The 20,043-nt window shown below is 44.2% G+C and overlaps 2 protein-coding genes across 21 annotated transcripts in view; one reads left to right on the top strand and one right to left on the bottom strand.

Moving 5' to 3' along the window:
- RB1 (RB transcriptional corepressor 1) overlaps positions 1-2,074 on the top strand; it is a 53,475-nt gene extending 51,401 nt beyond the window's left edge. For both annotated transcript variants that reach the window (XM_083706890.1, XM_083706891.1), the window contains exon 27: positions 947-2,074. In XM_083706890.1, coding sequence (XP_083563016.1) covers positions 947-1,020 — 74 coding nt within the window. In that variant the 3' untranslated portion in view covers positions 1,021-2,074. The remainder of the gene's footprint in view (positions 1-946) is intronic.
- Positions 1,205-20,043, bottom strand: part of RCBTB2 (RCC1 and BTB domain containing protein 2) — a 29,802-nt gene continuing 10,963 nt past the window's right edge. For 7 of the 19 annotated variants that reach the window (XM_083710060.1, XM_083710059.1, XM_083710061.1 and 4 more), the window contains 6 exons: positions 18,058-18,200; positions 14,256-14,446; positions 10,233-10,359; positions 9,977-10,116; positions 7,628-7,758; positions 4,111-5,077 (listed from right to left, as the gene is read on the bottom strand). In XM_083710060.1, coding sequence (XP_083566186.1) covers positions 4,937-5,077; positions 7,628-7,758; positions 9,977-10,116; positions 10,233-10,359; positions 14,256-14,446; positions 18,058-18,200 — 873 coding nt within the window. In that variant the 3' untranslated portion in view covers positions 4,111-4,936. Of the gene's footprint in view, positions 4,063-4,110; positions 5,078-7,627; positions 7,759-8,780; positions 8,887-9,976; positions 10,117-10,232; positions 10,360-14,255; positions 14,447-18,057; positions 18,201-20,043 lie in introns of those variants that run through there. The other 12 variants (XR_014557619.1, XR_014557627.1, XR_014557621.1 and 9 more) reach the window with 10 other exon arrangements.

Here is a 20,043-nt window from a genome sequence, read left to right as displayed (position 1 = left end):
GGCACAGAGTCCAGCAAGCTAGAAATCCCCAAAGGGCAAGATTTCTCCATAGGAATGCTGCACATGGCGATACTGCGTCCCAAAGCTAATTTAGTGCTTGGGGTGGGGGTGTGCCATCAGCCCCCTGACCAAATTGCTCAGGGCAATAACTGAGAAAGGCTGTCGTAATAGCTGATTTCATGTAGACAGGGTATATGTGTGCTCCGGTCAAGACGAAGAGGTAGAATTTTTGATGCACTGAATGACTGTGCCTTAGTTGTTCATGGAACTGACCAGAGGACTTAATCTTAAGTGGCACCCGGGATACCTTTCCCCCTGAAACGGAATCAAGGCAGCTTACAGATAAAATAGAAATAGCTTAAAACACTTGGGGGGGGGGTGTCATTAAAAACAGTTAAACATTAATAGAATTATAAGGTGTGCGTGTATATAAGATCTATTAAAACACAGATCATTACAATAAAAGCAGCATAGCACCAGCCTTTTCCTTAAAAATGGTCAGTTCCCAAAAGCCTGTTGGAATTCACCTGCTGCCAGAAGGAAGGCAGTTTAGCCTGCAGGGAGATTCAAAGTCTGGGAGTAGTTTAAAGCAAAACATTCACACCAATAGGGTGTTGGCCATGCACAAACAGCTGTGCAGTTTTCTAAGTCTGGGTTTCTTGATTTCGACTGTGATAGTCTCCGGTGCTGGCGTTCTTGGACTCAGTTGGTTTTCGTGCCCCCTTGTGCTCTTAAGTCGGGTCCTTTTAATAACTGATGCAGTCCCAGTTTTTTCTGTGCCAACTTTTCGTTATTCCTCTTGATACTGTTTTTATTCATTCTCTTCACACGTCCATTGTAATGAGCACCACATTTGTAGAACAAAGGCCAGATTAGCTGCTTATTTGCCTTCCGCTTATTTTTCCTATTTAATGCCCAAAGTAAAACTGTCGTGCTTGTTTTTTAGCATCTACTCGAACCAGAATACAAAACCAGAAACTGAATGATGGAGCTGATACTTCAACCACTGATCAAAAGTGAACTTCCACATTATGTGAATTGTATGTTTTGCTGTATCTTTATTGTCCACATTATCTTGTCATTTGCTAATTTGAAATAGTTGGGCTTTATAGCCAATGTTTTATAGCAGTATGCAATATTAGCTACTTAATTGCCACATATATGGGTTTTTTAAGTAAAAATTTCTTTGCTTCCAAATGCAGCATTGGTGGTTTAATACTCTTTCGTTTTATTTATACAAATTCCTTAGAGCAAAGGCACCTGAGATTTAAGTAGACAGTCAAAATGCACTTGTGTTTTAAGAAATGTCATTTCAGTTTTAGACTTGCATGCACTATTTACTTATTTTATGCATTAGAAACAAACAAGCAAACAAAAAAGCAGTTCATACATAATTTAATTACACATGCAAGGACTAAGATCTACAATAATGTGTATAACTTGAACATGAGGTGTAAAAGCTGATTGTACTTGAGTAGGACTGGATCCAGCTCACTGTGTAGCCATACTACTGAAACAAATATGCTGTACCTCATTAATATTTCCACCTTCATTCCTTTTGTTTTCAAGCACTTATTTGCTTTTTGTAATCTGGTGGACTTCTTGAATTTTACTGAAACGTACTGATAGGCATATTCACCATTTTCTTTTCTGCAGTACAAAATACTAAATGTGCTCTTTTCCATCCATATCTTGAACAAAAAAAGGATGTTAAAAGCTTTCATGCAAATAGGTGGTTGAATTTTAAAGCTTAACTAGGCTATGAAAATGAAACCCTGGGGTTTTACTAGCAGTAAGTTTAAGAATTTGGCTACTAAAGTTTAACTATCCTATTATAATTATGTATTGAAGCAAAGGTGACTACTGTCCATTGGAAGTATTATTCTTTATACAGATAAATATTACTGCTTCAAGGATTAATTTCACTTTTTCATGTAAGAAGGGACAGTCTTCATGTAAGCAGCAATATATAGTTTCCCTTGTAGTTATGACCTTGAATTCTCATAACCCTGTGCATTTGATTTTGGTCCTAGGATGGCTTAGAGGTGAACTATAAAAATGGATTTTTTTCTCACCTTTGTCTCCAAGTATGGATTATTTTCATGCTGCATGATTTATGGTTTAGAGAAAAAAACTACATTCTTGAAATGTTTATTTCAGTACAATACACATTTACAAACATTGGTAGTATAACGTTAATAGTGATTTCAATGCAGTCAGATTGCTAGCAAAATACTAGTGTGTAATTATTTTTAGGGCTTTTTCACCTTTAGTTTATTTGGGTTTTTGTATTACTACAATACAGTTTCATATTCGCCTGCCATCCCTCCCTCTGCCCTCATGCCCTTTTGTTGTTGTTGTTAAATTTTCTCTTCAGGTGTTCAGGTTCACATGCTCAGATAAGGGTTAGGGTAAAAGAGTGTCAGTGCTCTGAGTTCCAGATACAAATAGGCTGGAGAGGTTTGCAGCCCTTTCTTCTGCCTCCTCCTAGCTGTGGCTTTTGGGTTACTGTGCGAGAGAGCAGTGTCTTCCTCCTTTTCTCATGCTCTGCCAAGCTCTCGCCAGCACTGGAAGTGAGGGTGGAGGAGCACTCAGCTGGTGGACATGGGCAGGGACAGCAAATGCACCAGCTCCTTTGGGTCACGTTCCCATGGTTGCTGGCCAGCCAGCAGGTCCCTTTTTGGCCCAAGAGACACTGGATCCCCAAGGTTGGTCTGGTCAGGGCAGTTGTGGCAGAAGCAGGACCAAGGATTTCTTCCTCCTCAGAAAGGGAGAGCCGATGCATTCTGTGGCCACGGGATCTCTTTCCAAGGATCATAGGAGCACAGCCACAGTATCATGCAAAAACTCCTTAGTTTGGTTTGAATGGCCCACAAGGATGCTGATTTTCAGCAATAACAATTAAATAAGCAACTTTTATATCTATCTTACACAAGGTTTACTTGTGTCATGCTGTCACTGGGTTGGGAGGTGTCGTCCTGGTGAGGAAGGCAGGAGCAATAAGCTCTCCAAGAAGTGGTTGCTCCTGTTTCCTGCTCTTGCCTGCGCTTTGCTCCCCTTTTGCTCCTTCTACAGTCAGCAGTACTTTCTACAGCAGAACTTGAGCTTGGTGAGTCTGGGGGGACACCCACTGTGGGAAGAGCTTATCGCTCCTGCCTTCCTCACCAGGACAACTTCCCCCCAACCCAGTGACAGCACGACACCCTTACAAATCTACTTTTCAGATAAATACCAGTCGTACTTTCTACCAATGGAAAGTTTAAAAGCTCTCAAAATTTACCTTGTAGATTAGAAACACCAATTTTCTTCCCCATTTTTCTTTGCACCCCACTTCACTTTGGTGACGAAGACAAAACAGTACTGTGGCCTTTCTCTGACCTAAAATATGCACACATATGTATCAGATTTTGAAGCAGTTTTCAAGTTCCCACATACATGGAAGAGCTTTAGAAGACTAGTTCTAAAAATACACCTTAGTCAAACACTCGAGTATTTTCTACCAGTTTTAACAGTGAAGAAACTAGCTCCTGTTGAGATTTCCCTGTAAGAGCGTGTGACTAGAGAAGGTTAAATTTAGATATCTGAAGCCGTAGAAGTGGGAGTGGAGGAAGAAGAGTTAAGCAAAGTTTAGTAATTAAGGGGAAGAGCTCTGTGGCCCCCAAGATCTGCAGAATAAATTATACATAATTTATACAGGTTGGCAGAATTTAAAACCAGAGTTAAAAAAGGTAAGTGAACACAATCTCTTCAAAAATCCACTTGTTTTCTCCCCCAGCCAACCTCTTTTCCATAGAGCAGCTCCACTGCTCCTCCTCCTTTTATTAATGTTCTGACATATTAATGTAAACTATTTATCTGTCCTCCATCACCCACCCTTGGGTAGATGGAAGTAGAGAAGTAATTTCTGCTGCAAAAGGCACTCACTGAAAGATGACTTTGTAGCTTGGAGTACAAAAGAGGTTTACGATGCTGCTACCTGCTCCTCTTGCATCTGAGCATTATAGTGTGTGACAGCCTAGAAATGACAACCACAGCAGAGGCTGGTATAATAACCAAATTTACCTGCAAATGAGGAAAACACCAGTTGCTGCTTGTTTGTTAGTTTTTAAAAAGGGAAAGCAACCTGCAGAAAAAATACTGTAGGTTCTGGTTGCTGAGCGCATCTCAATCCCGGTCATGAGGTTATGTGCCACTGCAGTCTCTTTTGTAGACGGCTGATAACGCTAGAGCTTTTATGACACTTGCTTTTAAGTGGGTTTAGATTTCTGAAAACTAGCCTAGACTTAAACCAGGAAGTAATTTAATTCCTTGTCAAAAGCCCACCAAAGCTTGCACTATTGTTGCAGCAGAGAGACTGATAGAGTGACACCATTTGAATTTCACTTAGGATAATATGTTGCTCTGAAGGGTTCAGCAAACAGTACAGATACAATTTTAGAGAAGTCCGCTGAATTCTACAATACATGTTTGGAACACAAGCATAGGTTACTTAGTCCCTCAAACTGAAGACGACATGAATTCTGTCCATGCCCAAGCTAAAGCCAAGAGGTGGCATCCTCTGCAAACAGAGTAGAACACGAAGTGAATAGACGAAGTGAAGTGTCCTTTCCTAGGTTTTCACCCACCAGGAGTACTAAGAGGGGGAGTTTTCCCTTACTAGGGCAGCACACTGATTCCTGAATGCTGCCAATGCAAACTGCCAAACAGCATTTCTGCAAGGTTTTTCAAAGCTGAACAAGTGACATAAAGGAAGACGCAACAATATCCTGGAGGCGGGAGAGTGGCTATGAGAGTCCCGCAGCCTTTTTTGCTCCAATGAAGTTAGTGGCTATGTTTTGCGAGCCAAACTACATTCATGAGACGTACTCCTTTTTCAGCACTTACTTCGTGAGTATCCCTTCTGAAAATACCTTGATTTTCTGCAACTGCCCTTCCTTCAGTTTTTAAATGCTCCCACTTGGCTGGCTTTGCTAATGAAGTTCTTCAGAAGGTCATGGTCCATTTCTGCAAAGCCTGGTGTCTGAGTAACTACAGTCAAGTGGTTTATGCAAAACCGAAAGCAAAATTCCTCTAATTCCTAGGAAGGAAATAAGTATGACGTATGTTAGTGGAAATGGGACCACCCAAAGTGAAGCGACATGGCGGATACATTTTCCAGGCACAGCTGCAGCCCCTGCGCTGACATTTGCCGAAATTCAAAGTAAACTCTAACAGCAGCTGCCACCCACAGGCTGGTAACTCCAATTGCGGGTCATCCTATATATCAAGTGATCCAGGGTTTTTTACCTCATGGAATTCAATTTTTTTAATATTTTTTAACTTGTTGAATGATCAAAATTAAGTTTAAATCTGAAATTTTATTTTTTTTATCTCATCCCATTTTTTTAGTTATGTGGGTTTGAAATTAAAAAATGACAATTTTGGCCTACCCAAAAACCTTGAAAGCTCAGCCCAGAATAGAGATATTTCAAAACTAAAAATGCCGATCTCTTCAGAACCTTTAATATGTTATTGTCACATGATGGGCTTACTTTAAAATTTAAAGTTAGGATACAAAATTTTAAATTTTAAAAAGTGATTTAAAAATTAATATGATTTAAAAATTGTCAAATATGTATTCTTTAATATTTCTAAGAGTTACTTGCAAAATTTCATCTTGGGATCTCAGTGGGATCATATTAAAAAAATATATTTTGTACATACATGTCTGCCTTATTGGGTTCTATTTAGGATAAATGGGTTGTCTTGGAGTAAAATATAGCAGAATAAACAAGACTTCAAACTATAATGTCAGTTACTTCAGGCATTTCTTTAGAAAGTTATTCAGTTAAAAGGTACCTGAAAAGCTAGTAAGGATTTAAAAAAAAAAATGTGTTCCACAGCCAAGTGATAGTTTGCTGTTGCATGATAGAATTAACGCTTTGAAAGAATCCTTGCTGGTACTTCATTTCAAAGAATCACTGGATCGTAGGACTGCAGAGTTGGAATAGACCCTGTGGGGCATCTAGTCCAACTGCAATGCCGAAATCTCAATTAAAGCATCTGAGCCCATTAGCACTAAGCCACAGTTCAGCATCTGCAAATGCAGCCAATATTGAAAATAAAGTTGGCTGCAGTAATATGAACCATACTCAGCAACCTGAATAAGAAAAGAAAAAACATTTGAAAAGAAATTGTTACAACAGAACTATGAAGGCTGGATCCTGGCCACCCAGGAGCTGAACTCTTCCTGCTAAAAGGCAGGAGAGAAGTGAGTGTCTCTGGCTGTCCATTTCCCCAGAAGTCGGGGGGGGGGGGGCGGCATTCAGAACAGCAAAGAAGGTCGAGCTGGGAGCAGCAGGAAGAAGGGGGAATGGGAGAAAATTGCCTCCATGCAGAAGGAAGGAACTTGCTCCTCTCTGTAAATGGAAGGAGTCCATCCATCCCTTGGTTAAGGAGAGTAAGTATAGATCCAACCCTTGCTATTCTAGAATCATCACTGAATCATTCTTCAATAATAATGTACCATGCACCATGAATACACAAAAACAGCTCTCACAAAGGGAGCGTTCAAGATATTTTAAAGTGTACAAGTTCTGCTGAAAATGCAGCTTTGTGGCTGAGCTATGGATTTCGTTTATTATTTTCCTTTACTCGATATAGTATATTTCAGTGCAGACAATCTGTTGTGGTGGCTATGAACAGAAAGGGCAGGTCACTAGTGCCTGGTCCCATGAAGACATCCACGGAAGCAAGTCTAGAAGGAAGAGGGGAACGGGAAAGTCTGCAGCTCTCTAACCTTTCAGATAGCTATTTGATATCTTGTAAACCAGAAAAAACTGTGACCTGCAGGTTAATATTTGTGCTGTACTTTCAAATGTTCAAACTTCTTTGCATCCTGTGTCTTGTCATCCTTGGAACAGCCAAGGAAGATGGACCAGGAGTATTCTCTGTAGATGGGAAGCCGAGGCTCAGAAAATGGCCCTTTGCCCCTGGCAGGACGCAGATAAGTGTGCACTGCTGGAAGGGGGCTGCCATCTGACTGGGGAGAGGAGTGCAGTGGTTTGTGGGTACCTGTACCAACCAGGAGGTAAGAATCAGAAGCAGGAGAAGCTTCAGAGCTGGAGGAAGAACAGGCAATTGCTCCCTGCCCAGAACCAGGAGAGGATGGAAGGGGGGAGGACAGAGACGTCTTCCACGCAAATGCCAGCTATGTGTGCACAGGCTGTGGGGAGAAGGGGCAGAACCTGGGAGAGGAAGAGTGCTCTGCAGTTGCTGCAACTGCTCCATAGAATCCAGACCTGGGAACAGCTGCCTAGACACTAGAGGCATGTGCTTAGGCATCCCGAGCTGTAGAGGCGACTAAAGAGTTAGCTCTGCCATGTGTATTCCTTGGACTGGGAAGCACCCCTGACAGCCACCTGGAAGGTATATTACAAAAGCAAAATTCAAACTGGGCCCCTCCTGATTCATAATCATCATTTAAATTTTAATAATAATCATCATCTTATTTATGCCCCGCCCATCTGGCGGGGTTTCCCAGCTTAGTCTCTTAGTTACCAGATTATTTCCAATACCAAGGGGTCTCAAACATCACAAGCATCTCTGCAGGAAACTATTAAGCCTCATTGGTAAGCCTCATTCCTACCTTTGCTTCATACTTGACTGCGGCAGAAAGAAGGGCGATTGCATTCTGCTCGGAAATTCCCTGCTTGATTGTTTGCTGGCAAAGCTTTTTCAGTCTATTTTCTCGGTAGAAGGTTGCGAGGTCCAGCAGACCTGCCAGGAGAAAAGAGGGGGTAGGGGATATACGTGGCCACATAGGTTAAGAAGGAAAGGAAACATTTAAGAGTTCATATTTTCAGTGGCACACAAACACCCAAACATTTAGGGATATTTTGCACATACAACATGCTTGCTATTTGCATTCCACAATTTTAACTCATCCCTATTTTTCTAAGGTTTCCCTGAAACAGAAACTCTGGATCTTAATATAACTGCCCAGAAGGGGAATAAGGCAGGAAAAATGCATTCGCTATAGTCCTGGATTTCTTGGATCAAAATGGGTAGACCACAGCTTTATAGCTTAACAAGCTGCACGGCTGCTTCTTGGGGGCACTATTTAACATGCTTCCAGTTTCCCACTTGATTGGGAATCCTGGTTGTCCAGGCATTCGGCTGAATGTGCAACAGTTGCCCCCTTCAGACCTTCCTACTCAGTGGGTGAAGACCTGAGGTTGCAGCCAGGACAAGCTTGGCTTGGTCTGCCTGGGATCAGTCAGGACTGAGCAACCCCCACTCTGATTCCTGAGGCCTAAGAGCCTCTAGCAGAAAAAGTAAGGCGGACTATATGTGTTGTGAAAGCAACCATTTCCTCATTCCCTATTCTTCACACTGACTTGCGTGACAATGGTCTGCACCCCTCACCCCAAACAGAGTCTGGCAACTGCTATGAATTGCATGTTCCTGTTATATAAATTCTTTATTGTGGGGGGTTATGTGATGTAATGCTTATGTAGTGTTCCTTTTTGAAAATGAAAAGGGAAATAATTGAGATTTCACTTCTTCTTTTACGGAAGATGTGAAATAATATTGGGTCTTCAATGTCAAAGGTCATATTATCAATTGAGCAATTATGCTGAACGCCAGCATAACTGTGATAATTTTTTATCAAAACTGCAGCCTGGGGACAAGCAGTGAGGTACAGCAGTGATTTAATTTTGCTCAAGTATGCAAATGGTACATTAGGAAAATTAGGGATGCTGAAAATAATCAAATAGGGGCAAAGCCTCTTAGATTACCTGCAGGTTAGTTGAGCAGTGCACCTGGGGCTCCTCCTGCCACCACCTGGGGCAGGTGGCCCTCTGGCTCCCTCATCTGGAGGGCAGGAATTCTGTACTGCTAAAGCTAATAAAAGATAAGGCTACTTAAGGTCTACTGCTCAGCTCCTTCCAAGAAGCCAGGATCACTTGCTTAGAGAACTTTAAAAGAAGACTGGACATTTGTTAAAAGCAAAACCAGAATTCACACCCTGTTTTATTGGGGAAAAATACAATGGATGACCAGATTCTAATCAGGCAATTGATCTTTCTGCCATGTCCCGCTTACATCACATAAAATCCAATCAGATACATCTTGAAAGGCTGTATGAGTGCTAAGGGGGCCTCCAAAGGAATCCAACAAAGGTTTTGCTTATTTTATCATTTATTCAAAATGTCCTGTGACACCTACAGGTCTATCCAACTACATGCACACAAAATTATAATTTACCCATTTTACCGCTAATTAAGGCCTTTCTCAAAGGCTACAAGTTGGACAAATACATGTTGATTGCTCCAGTGCATTGACTCATAAATGCATCCAATGTACTGACCCATGAATTCTCAAATACACAGTAAGGATGCTGCATGCTGGAAGTGGAAAGTTAGTGCAGCAGATTCCATTCTAAAATTCAATGTACAGGCATCCTACCACCTGCGTGGGGGCCCCATGTGCATAACTGAAATCATGTGAAGAAATCATGTAAAAAGCTTCCAAACCCCCTTTTTTCCTGCTCACTAGCTCTCTCCCACTCTCTCCCCAATCCAGACTACAATATCTGGAGTTGAAGGTCTGGGGCTGGCAGCTGCTGCGCTACCCCATGCATCAGCTGTTAGGCGGGGAAGTTAAGCAGCTGTAAAAAGCCCTGCTGTGCCTCGGGTCTCTTCACTGATGTCCTCTTCCAGCTCCAGCTACAAGGACTCTCTAGCTCTCTCACACCATTTCCAAGTTTAAATTATATTATTTCCCAATGCCACGTGTATACATGATGGTGCACAAATCGATCGCACATAAATGGGGGGACACCTATATAAACAAATGAATAATCAGAATAAAAAAGGGCTGTTCTCAAAATATATGAAGTATTAAAGATTTTCAATACATTCAACTACTTTACATTTTAAGCCTGCTGAAATGAACTTCAGCTCTTCTAAATGAGCCCATTTCTTCCAATTACCTACTGCATCTTCAGGAGGAAGACTGATGCTGTCCGTGTACAGGTATTCCAGAAAGGCTCGGTAAACGGGATATGAGAACTCACTTATTTCTATAATTTCATCGTTATTGTTGTTTAGTACTGAACGGAAGTGCTCACACCTGAAGAATTACATGCAAAAGTAAAATAAGTTACGTCACTGGCAAGCAGCTTGATTCTGGTTGTAAAACAGAACAACAAAAAGGGAGAAAAATGGGTGGGAATATTAGTTCCATACCTAATTTTGAGAAGGACTTTATGAACATGAATGTATTTTCCATCCACTTGAAATCTCACATCTGCATTATCTGGACTGTCAAATTCCTTCTTTATTGACTGAGCTACTGTTAAGTGGTCATCAGGCTCTAAACAAGACACCAATGAATACATTTAAAACACACTGCCTCTCCCTGCGGCCCTCTCTTCACATGAACCAATGCAAAACAAGCAGGCAAGAGCATTTCAAGGAAAGGGAAACTGACAATAACGCACGCAACCAAGGGAGAGAGGGGACTGCCTTTCAGCCATTCTTCTCTTTAGAACATGATGCCTAGCCTGGCCACATTGGGAGTTCTTTGCGTAACAGGAATTGTCTATCTTGGCTTGTGACTGAGGTGGTAACCACATCCTCATTTGTCACATAAGCGGCTGAAGTTTCCACATTTTGCACCCAGGCCCCAACCTAAAAAGATGAAGAGCAGAATGGAGCAGACTCCAGCGCAACCAGGGGTCTAAGTCCCCCACCCCTGGCCAGGGGCAGGCAGTTAAGGGACCAAGGACCTGCAGGGAAGTTCCTCCAGCGCCAGTTCTGAGCCCTGGCTGAGCTGAATATCAGCTATGATGGATCTGATTATAAATACAAAACCAAAGTGCTAACACAGAACTGCATTGAGCAAAGAAGGAAAATGACTCCATCCCTTGTGGGGGTTATGGCCCCAATCTGTTGCCTTGGATTTAAACTGCAAGCCCACATTGCTCTGAGCTCCGCCCCCCCCCCTTTCAACTTGATGTCGCTCACAAAGTGCCACTGTGGTTTTCCCCCCTATCCCTTGGGTTCTGGGTAGTTAGCAGAAGACAGTGCAAGAATTTCAAGGGTGGAGTTTCAGGTTTGGAGCTTGCCGGATATAAGCTAGAGGAAAAAGCATAGTGGCAGTTTAAATTGAAGGCGACGGCCATGGGAGAAAAGTAACCGTGTATTGCTGTGAGCCCCTCCATCATAGGCTCAAGGTGTGTGTGTGTGTGTGTGTGTGTGTGCGCGCGCGCGCTAATAAACCATGTATCTTAAAGACACCACAGTCTCTTCTGTGCCTCATTTCTACAAACACAGGCTAAGTGGCAGGACTCTTCGAATGCCGCAGTGCTGTGGAGTCTGGGGTACCATGTAACACTCGTTCTCTGGATGGTGTTGGAGGCTTCCAGCACAACCCCAAAGGTCAATCACAACTGGGGTGGGGGTGGGGAGAGAGCAGTTCAGAAACCGGGAAGAACCTTTTGAAGCACCCCTTGCCCCAATGCTGCCTTGGCTAAGTGCCTGCTCTAAGTAGAAGGAGCAGCACCAGTATCTGCCCCACACAGTTTTAGCATTCAAGGAAAATGTGCTTGAGGTACCTGCAGCCACTGAGGGGCAAAGGGAGCTGCTTAGCCTCAAATAGCCATGCAGCCTCCAAACCACCTAGAAAACATAGAATGGGACACCCTTCCCCACAAAGCTATGGGGTGAAACAATATCAACAGTTTTAACAAAAAAATGGCCCATAGCTATGGGGGCAAGGAAAGGTTTCCCCCATCTCTTTATCTAGGTGGCTCAGAGCCTGTAAAGCCCCCAACCCTGGTACTCTTTATGCCAGTGTTATGGGTGAAAGAAAAAGGAAATCAAACAGCATGAAATGTCAGCAAATGGATTTTTTTTATTTTTCTGAAAAAAGACTAATTTTAAACAGAAAGCTGGAACTTAAGAAACAGGAGGGATGTGCCTGGGGGGGGGGGGAGGTATACCTGCTCAGGAGATTTGCTGTGCTGACATTGTCTCAGCTTGTTAAAGGTAAGGTAAAGGACTCCTGGACAGTTAAGCCCAGTCAAAGTCGACAATGGGGTTGTGGCGCTCATCTCGCTTTCAGGCCAAGGAAGCCGGCGTTTGTCCACAGACAGCTTTCCGGGTCATGTGGCCAGCAGGACTAAACTGCTTCTGGTGCAACAGAACACCGTGAAGGAAACCAGAGTGCACGGAAACACTGTTTAACTTCCTGCTACAGCAATACCTATTTATCTACTTGCACGGGTATGCTTTTGAACTGCTAGGTTGGCAGAAGCTGGGACACAGCAATGGGAGCTCACCCCATCATGTGGATTTGAACCGCCAACCTTCTGATTGGCAATTGGTGGAACCTCCAATAAGGGACATGGGTGGCTCTGTGGTCTAAACCTCGGCCTCTACAGAGGCTTCCCCAAGAGAGTCAGAGGCATTCTGCCTGAGGCAGGTTCCAGGCACCATCTGGTGGCCTGTGATCATAACTGTTTTACTCAAGATGGTGCCTGCTTTGTTGCATACCCAGAGATTGGTGGGTCATTGAGGGAGCAGTTTCACTTTGGGCAGCAAGGCCAAGACTGTCTGATGTGGAGGGAAATCGAGTGGGACTGGCAATAAATTCCTCCTTGCAGCTACAGCAACTTGACTGTCCCAAATGTTAGCTCACCAGTCTAGGAAGAGGAAGCAAAGAGGCATTTGCCAACTGCTTCCACGGAATATGCCCATTTTCTTAAGGACCTGGAAGCGTTTGCTGCTGCCACAAGTCTTACGGGTTGATCTTTTCCAAGATGGAGGGATTGGGACAGGGAGAAAAGGAGGCAAATAAAAAGGGAAAGCTGCACCAGGGAGCTGGGCAAATAAACGTGCTTTTTTTTAAGCAAAGGAAAAGCAAAGAGGAGAGCACAGAAATAGGAGGCAGAATGAGCTGAGCTTGTAGGAGAATCGGTGGAGAATGAGCAGACCCTGAGCGAAGGCAGGAAACAATCTGAGAGACCGACAGGAATTTTAGGATGGCGTTTCCTGCCTTCTGAGCAGTAGGAGGCATTCGTGTAGGCAACACATATATTGTTTTTCAAGCTGACCTCAATCAGTTCACAAAATATTTTTACAATGATAAGGATTACTTTTTAAAAATTACAACAAAATGGGAAAAGCAAAAGCGCTTGTGACTGCTTCTCTTGGGGCAGGATGGTTCTGCAGAAGCGCTGTGGGAGCTGGCCGGTGACAGTTCACCAGGCTGCTTGTCTTTCTTTTCTACTTCCGGTTGGAAGTTTGGTTAAAACGTAGTGGGAAGCTAACCATATCCCAGGATATTCTGTTTCTCACTCTGACTGATGAGGTCACTGCAGACATAACGGTGCCATATGAAGGGAGCAGCAGATCTGACGGAAGAGTCAACCTGCCAGAGCTGACATACTGGGGGTGGGCAGGGCTACCAGCAAAAGGGGGCAGGCCAACTAATGTAAATTTTACTAATGCACAGGAGGCTAATTTCTACACACACTGACAGGCACACTAGAGTGCAGGAACATATTCCAGCCAGGCAGGAAAACGCCAGGACAGCCTTTCTCACCTCGGGCCCCAAGATGTTCTTGAATGGCATAATCCCTGACTGGCCATGCTGCTAGGAATGATGGGGGTTGTAGTCCAACAACACACAGGGACCCAGGGTTGAGGAAGGCGGCTCTAGGACGATGTGCAGAGAGCGGGGTGGCCTGGGGGGAATCCCAGGAGTCTGGGATTGTGCATTTTGGCCCCAGGCTCCCTACTCCTGGCCTACAGCTGAGCTTCTTGCAAATTCTCCTTTGTGGTTCTGCAGTTGCTCAGACCTGCAACACAGTTAGGGAAGGGCTTTCCACAGCTCTCAGAATGACCAGGCCTGTGCCATTCAGATGCTTTCCAACTGCTATCACAGCAGCGGTGTTTGGAGCTTTCCTCGCCTCCTGGGAAGATTTAAGAGCACATTCAGCAGAACACCAGATGGAAAGGAGCCTTCAGCAGTCCAAGTTAAGGGGGCAGATGCCCCTTAGGACCAATATGGCAGAAGGCCTGCCTTTCACCTAAAGAGGAGCCATGTCAGAGGAGATAGAGCCAACCCTGACAAGGACTTGGGGCTTATTTCTTCCACCAAGCTGTGATCCAAACTATACCACTGAAAAGAATGCTATTTACATATTTTCAAGAACTAAGTAAGATACAGCAATGCAAACAGAAAAATATTTGTCTGAAGCTCACCCACTGAGAGGAGACGCCAAGTCACTGCAGGAGTAGCAAAACAAGCAAACACATCATCCGTGCAGACAAAGTGGGTGAGATGCGGCAGAGTGAGAGACTGTCCCCGGCACTGACCCCACATGTACACTTGGCCACCCTGGGTTTTAGCAGCAGAAGTGTGAGCAGAGTGACATGCAGCAATCTCTACGACTCTATATATAAAACAAACATAAAAAAACAGTGGCATAAGGACAACATGCAGTGACAAAGCTCAGAAGTCCTAGCTGCAGGTGGCCATTGTTCCAGGACCACTTCGGTGGATAAAATGCATATTTGTAACCTAACGGCCTTTCCTCTCCCTTGCCTCGTCTGTAATTCTGATGGCTAGACTTGCATTTCTAGGCACATTTATCAGTTATAAACAAACTCTCTTTAGACTCTGCCCCATTGTCCTCAAAATCTTTGGTCAGGCTGCATAAACACTGCACATTGTTTTTAGCAATTCTTGTTTTTACCTGTAAGCAACCTTTAGCCCTGTCAGGGGAAAAAGTGGGGTATAAATAAATATATAGTAAGAATAGTAAGAATCCTAGGAACAGCAGTTTGTTAAGGGTGCTGGGAATAATAATAATAATAATAATAATAATAATAATAATAATAATAATAATAATTTATTTCTACCCCACCCATCTGGCTGGGTTTCCCCAGCCACTCTGGGTGGCTCCCAACCAAATATCAAAAAAATGATACAGCATTAAACACTAAAAACTTCCCTAAACAGGGCTGCCTTCAGATGTCTTCTAGAAGTCAGGATAGTTGTTTATTCTCTTGACATTTGATGGGAGGGGGTTCCACAGGGTGGGCGCCACTACTGAGAAGGCCCTCTGCCTGGTTACCTGTAACCTCACTTCTCACAGTGAGGGAACCACCAGAAGGCCCTCGGAGCTGGACCTCAGTGTCCAGGCTGAATGATGGGGTGGAGACACTCCTTCAGGTATACAGGACCGAGGCCGTTTAGCTTTGTGAGGGGTAAACTAAAGTTCCCAGAATCTTTTTTTTTTGCGGGGGGTGGGTCATGTGCTATAAATTTATGATGTGTTCTTCTATGCCCAACTCGTATGTTTTCTAGGACCTATAAAGCATTACAGTAGTCCTGGCTTCCACTGTTCCTGGGTCCTCAAAGTCCACAGCTATTATGGTGTTTGCTCCTCCCTCTCCCTGGCAGTGGGATACCACACCCCGTTGCTTGCAGAAATTGCCTTAAGGAATCAGGTACTCTGTAATCTGCCATTCTCAAGAAAGCACGACACACCTCTGCCTCTCAAATAAAAAGGTCTAGTCTCCATTCAAACATAACATGACACCAGATTGTGTTAGGCCAAATTAACACTTTAGTTGTTTGAACTTCCAAATATACAATACTCAAACCATGTTTGCAATATTTTTATATGCTTTTATTTCACAACTGAGGACTGTACTTCATAATTTCATGAAGTCATTCGTCTCCATGGTGCAGGAACCTCTTTATGCAAAACAATTGCCCTGTTTTTTTTAATGGACTTTGAACTCAGACACAGCAAACCAGCCAGTACTACAACTTCAAGCTATGATTTTAGATTCTAGTTTGTCAGCTTCATACAAACCACAGTTTGTGGGCAAACATGAATTCAGGCAATGAGAAACCATGGTCTATCCTGATGGCAACAAGTTCAGGCACTGCCAACTACAGTTAGGGCACAGCAACAAGTTTGGAAAATTTCCCTTCTGTTTTTAATGAATTGCAGGTTGTTGTTTTCTCTAAACCTGACATATGACACACACACACACACAGCCTTTCTGCCAAATCATGCTTTATTTTAAAGAAGCCAACTTTAAATCATGGGTTATGAAGACAGCAGAAGTAGACAGCCTGGAGGAGCCGTGCTGCTCACCTGACCTCACTCTGGCTGAACTGCTGCTGCATACCAGGACAGCGACAGGTGAAGCAGTGGCAAGGAGTGCTGGACTGATACGGACAGTGTGCTTGTACCACACTGACCTCACCCCCCATGGGCCTCCTCCATCCCAAGATGCAGCAGTGTCTTAGCCCCAGGGAGGTCAGGCGAGTGATGCAACCCACCCAGCGATGCCATCTGAGACTCTAAGAGAGAAGAAGAAGAGTTTGGATTTGATATCCCGCTTTATCACTACCCTAAGGAGTTTCAAAGCGGCTAACATTCTCCTTTCGCTTCCTCCCCCCCAACAAACACTCTGTGAGGTGAGTGGGGCCGAGAGACTTCAAAGAAGCGTGACTGACCCAAGGTCACCCAGCAGCTGCATGTGGAGGAGCGGAGACACGAACCTGGTTCACCAGATTACGAGTCCACCGCTCTTAACCACTACACCACACTGGCCCTCACAGAGCTTATTTCAATACCATAAACCAATTGGAGATTTTTTACAATCAAGCATTGCATAAATTTTATGAAATAAATACCGTATTGGTACTTATTTTTTCAAATTCCGACTGTGAAAAGTTAAAGTGCGACTTAAATTCACGACCTTGCAAAAATTGGCTGAAACAGACATGCCGTGAACACCCACCCCCTTAACTCTAATTCCGGCTGGAGCCCTGGCAAGCAGGGGTGGCGAGTGGCTGGCTGGTGGCTGCCGTTTCCCACTTCCCGCCTCTGCTGACTTGGGGGGGTGTGCCCAGGAGTGGCAGTGGCAGGCGGTGGGATGGCAAGGGGCTGCCGCAGCAGTGCCCACCATGCAGTTCCCCTCTGCCTGCCCCGCCACTGTTAATGGAGCAGGGGGTGCCTGTCTGGTGCCAGGAGCGGTGGGATTATCAGCAGCAGGGCAGGCAAAGGGGGAATGCATGGTGGCGGCGCAGCAGCTCCCGCCGTCCCACCCCACCTGGCGTGGTTTGAGGGGAGCTGAGCATCCCCAGCAGAATGTCTCTCCTTGTCCAGCTGGCCCCCCGCTGCTGTTTCTTTTCCTTTCCAGTTTTAAATTGGATTTTAAAGGTGTGGCTTATTTGCAGGTGCGGCTTATATTATATTTGTCTACACAAACCACAGCACACCTGCCTGAAAGCAAAACATCACTCTCCTGGATGTGATTACAAAAGCATACAGGAAGTGCCCAAAGGCATCTGATAACTGTGATCCTTATCCAAGTACAAATTGAGATCTCATTTGTTAAATACGGTATTAGAAGCAAATGATGGAAAAAGGAAAGTCTCCAGCCAACACCTCTTGTCTGGGTTTACCAAGCACCTCACTTTTCCAATAGGCGAACTGCTTCTTCTCTATTGCAGAACAGCATTGGGAAGGGGGATTGGCAGGCAACCGGGAAGGATATCCTGGCAGGCAAGGGAATTCCCCTGCCCACTGCTTCTCTTCTGCAGATGTCTCCACCTCATTCTGGCAGGGAAGCAGAGAAGGAGCAGCCAGTGTTTGGAAATGGGAAGTGGACTAGTAATGCGTAGTCCTAGCTTGATAAACTGTAAGTGCAGCTCTATTATTCACACTCTTAAAGCCTTGCACTTCTCATACTGGGAGACAACAGCTTAAAAGCACACACAAAAATAAGCTACTGTTTGCAAGAAAGACAGAAAAAGATACTGCCATTTCCAGCTACCAAGTTGCTCTTTCCCAATTATTCTTTTATTGCCAAATCACCTTTGTATAGATCTATAGGCTTTATATTCAGAAATGTGAATGGTCTAATAATTTTACTATCTTCCTTACTTATGGATAATGTCTAAGGGGAAAAAATCCCACAGTTGCTGCAGTACAGGCTACAAATTCTGCTTATTGCGTGATTATTAACAGGATCCTACCTGTCTTTATCCACAGGAACAGGTGCAGGATAGGACTGGTTCCCTCTATTCCCAGTGCCTAACTGGCCATAGGAATTTGCTCCCCAGGCATACAGCTGACCTTCGTCCGTTAGCACTAAGGTATGTGCATAGCCACAGGCAACCTAGAAAAGAAAAGCACCTAAAATAATTTGTATTCTTACATTTTTGCATTTTGCATCCAAGAAGATTTATTAAAGCTTTTAAAAACATTTCTGGAGAAGTATTTATTTAAAAAAACAAATGCAAAAGACAGTTGAATCATTTATCACCATTCAAGATTCACAAACAGAATTTGAGAAGCTCATCTCTCTCGGATTTTGTGAGAAATACTGAAATACCAGCTTCCAACATATCATAGAGTCTTTTGTCTGCATGTGGCAGGACATAGAGTGTATACAGATTGACACTTAGGCAATGTGTAAATTCAGAACTGACAGGAGGCTATCATGACCTTATGCAGGATTAGGAAGAGCCAAGGAAACAGGAAAAGGCAGAAGGTGGGCTATCTCAAACCAGTTGTCTCTGCAATCACAACACATCTACAAATACTCAGTTAAGTGTCTTGGGCCAGCATTGCTCAGATTAATTTAAATTATGGAACAGGTAAAAAAACAAAACTGAAATAAGGCTAATTCATCCCAAGTTATTGGGAAACAAGTCTTTTCTCATTGAAATTTAGGTTTCTTTTTTATTACATTAATGAATGGGACATTTGCAGCTTGTAACAGTCTCCCCAGCTTCCCCCCCACAAAACCCTTCACGCAAGGAAGTGTGTGTCTGCACCCCCCCCTTTTTATTTCTGCAGGAGAGCAGGGAAGGCTGAGGGGAGATATGCTAGCCACCTTCCAATATTTGAAGGGCTGTCACAAGGAAGATGGAACAAGCTTGTTCTCTGCTGCTCTGGAGAGTAGGACCTAAACCAATGGCTTCAAGTTACAAGAAAGGAGATTCTGACTAGAAGAAGAGGAGGAGTTTGGATTTGATATCCCGCCTTTCACTCCCTTTAAGGAGTCTCAAAGCGGCTAACATTCTCCTTTCCCTTCCTCCCCCACAACAAACACTCTGTGAGGTGAGTGGGGCTGAGAGACTTCAGAGAAGTGTGACTGGCCCAAGGTCACCCAGCAACTGCATGGGGAGGAGCAGAGACGCGAACCCGGTTCCCCAGATTACGAGACTACCGCTCTTAACCACTACACCACACTGGCTCTCTGACTAAAGACCAGGAAGAATTTTCTGACACTCAGAGCAGTTTGGCTGTGGAACGCTCTCCATCTGGAGGTGGCAGACTCTCCTTTGGAGGTTTTGAAGCACATGACACATCTGTCATGGATCATGCTTTAGCTGAGACTCTTCACTTGCTGGGAGTGGACTGGATGACCCTCGGGGTCCCTTCCAACTCTGCAATTCTGATTCTTTCAAGACGGCTGGTTTTTCTTCCTATATCCTACCTGTGCAACTGCAAATCATCATTTCAGAACATGCCAAGCATTCTGAAGCATTCAGCAAATCTCATTTAACTACCCTGTCTGAGAGAGAGAACCCCCTACATTCTGCCTTCTTTCTATACTACCTAATTGAACCTTGTTCCTCCACATATCCACTTCCCCATACATGCTCACTTGACAACTTCTGCCTGCAGAACGGACCCTGTACCAGGTGCCGCACACTATTCATTCAGCACTTATCAGAAATGAGTCTTTCTCCGTGATATGCCCCACGGAGAGCCTCAAGGTCCATAAATAACAACACCCTAGTGGTCCCGGGCCCTAAGGAAGTTAGATTGGCTTCAACCAGAGCCAGGGCCTTTTCAACCCTGGCTCCGGCCTGGTGGAACGCTCTGCCTCATGAGACCAGGGCCCTGCAGGATCTGATTTCTTTCCGCAGGGCCTGTAAGACAGAGTTGTTCCGCCTGGCCTTTGCCTTGGAGCCAATTTGATTCCCTCCCTCCCTCTCTCTTTTTTTCTT

This window comes from Podarcis gaigeae (genome assembly GCF_964106915.1).
Source record: "Podarcis gaigeae genome assembly, chromosome: 1".
Taxonomy (NCBI): Eukaryota; Metazoa; Chordata; class Lepidosauria; order Squamata; family Lacertidae; genus Podarcis; species Podarcis gaigeae.
This window is presented reverse-complemented; position numbering and strand designations above follow the sequence as displayed.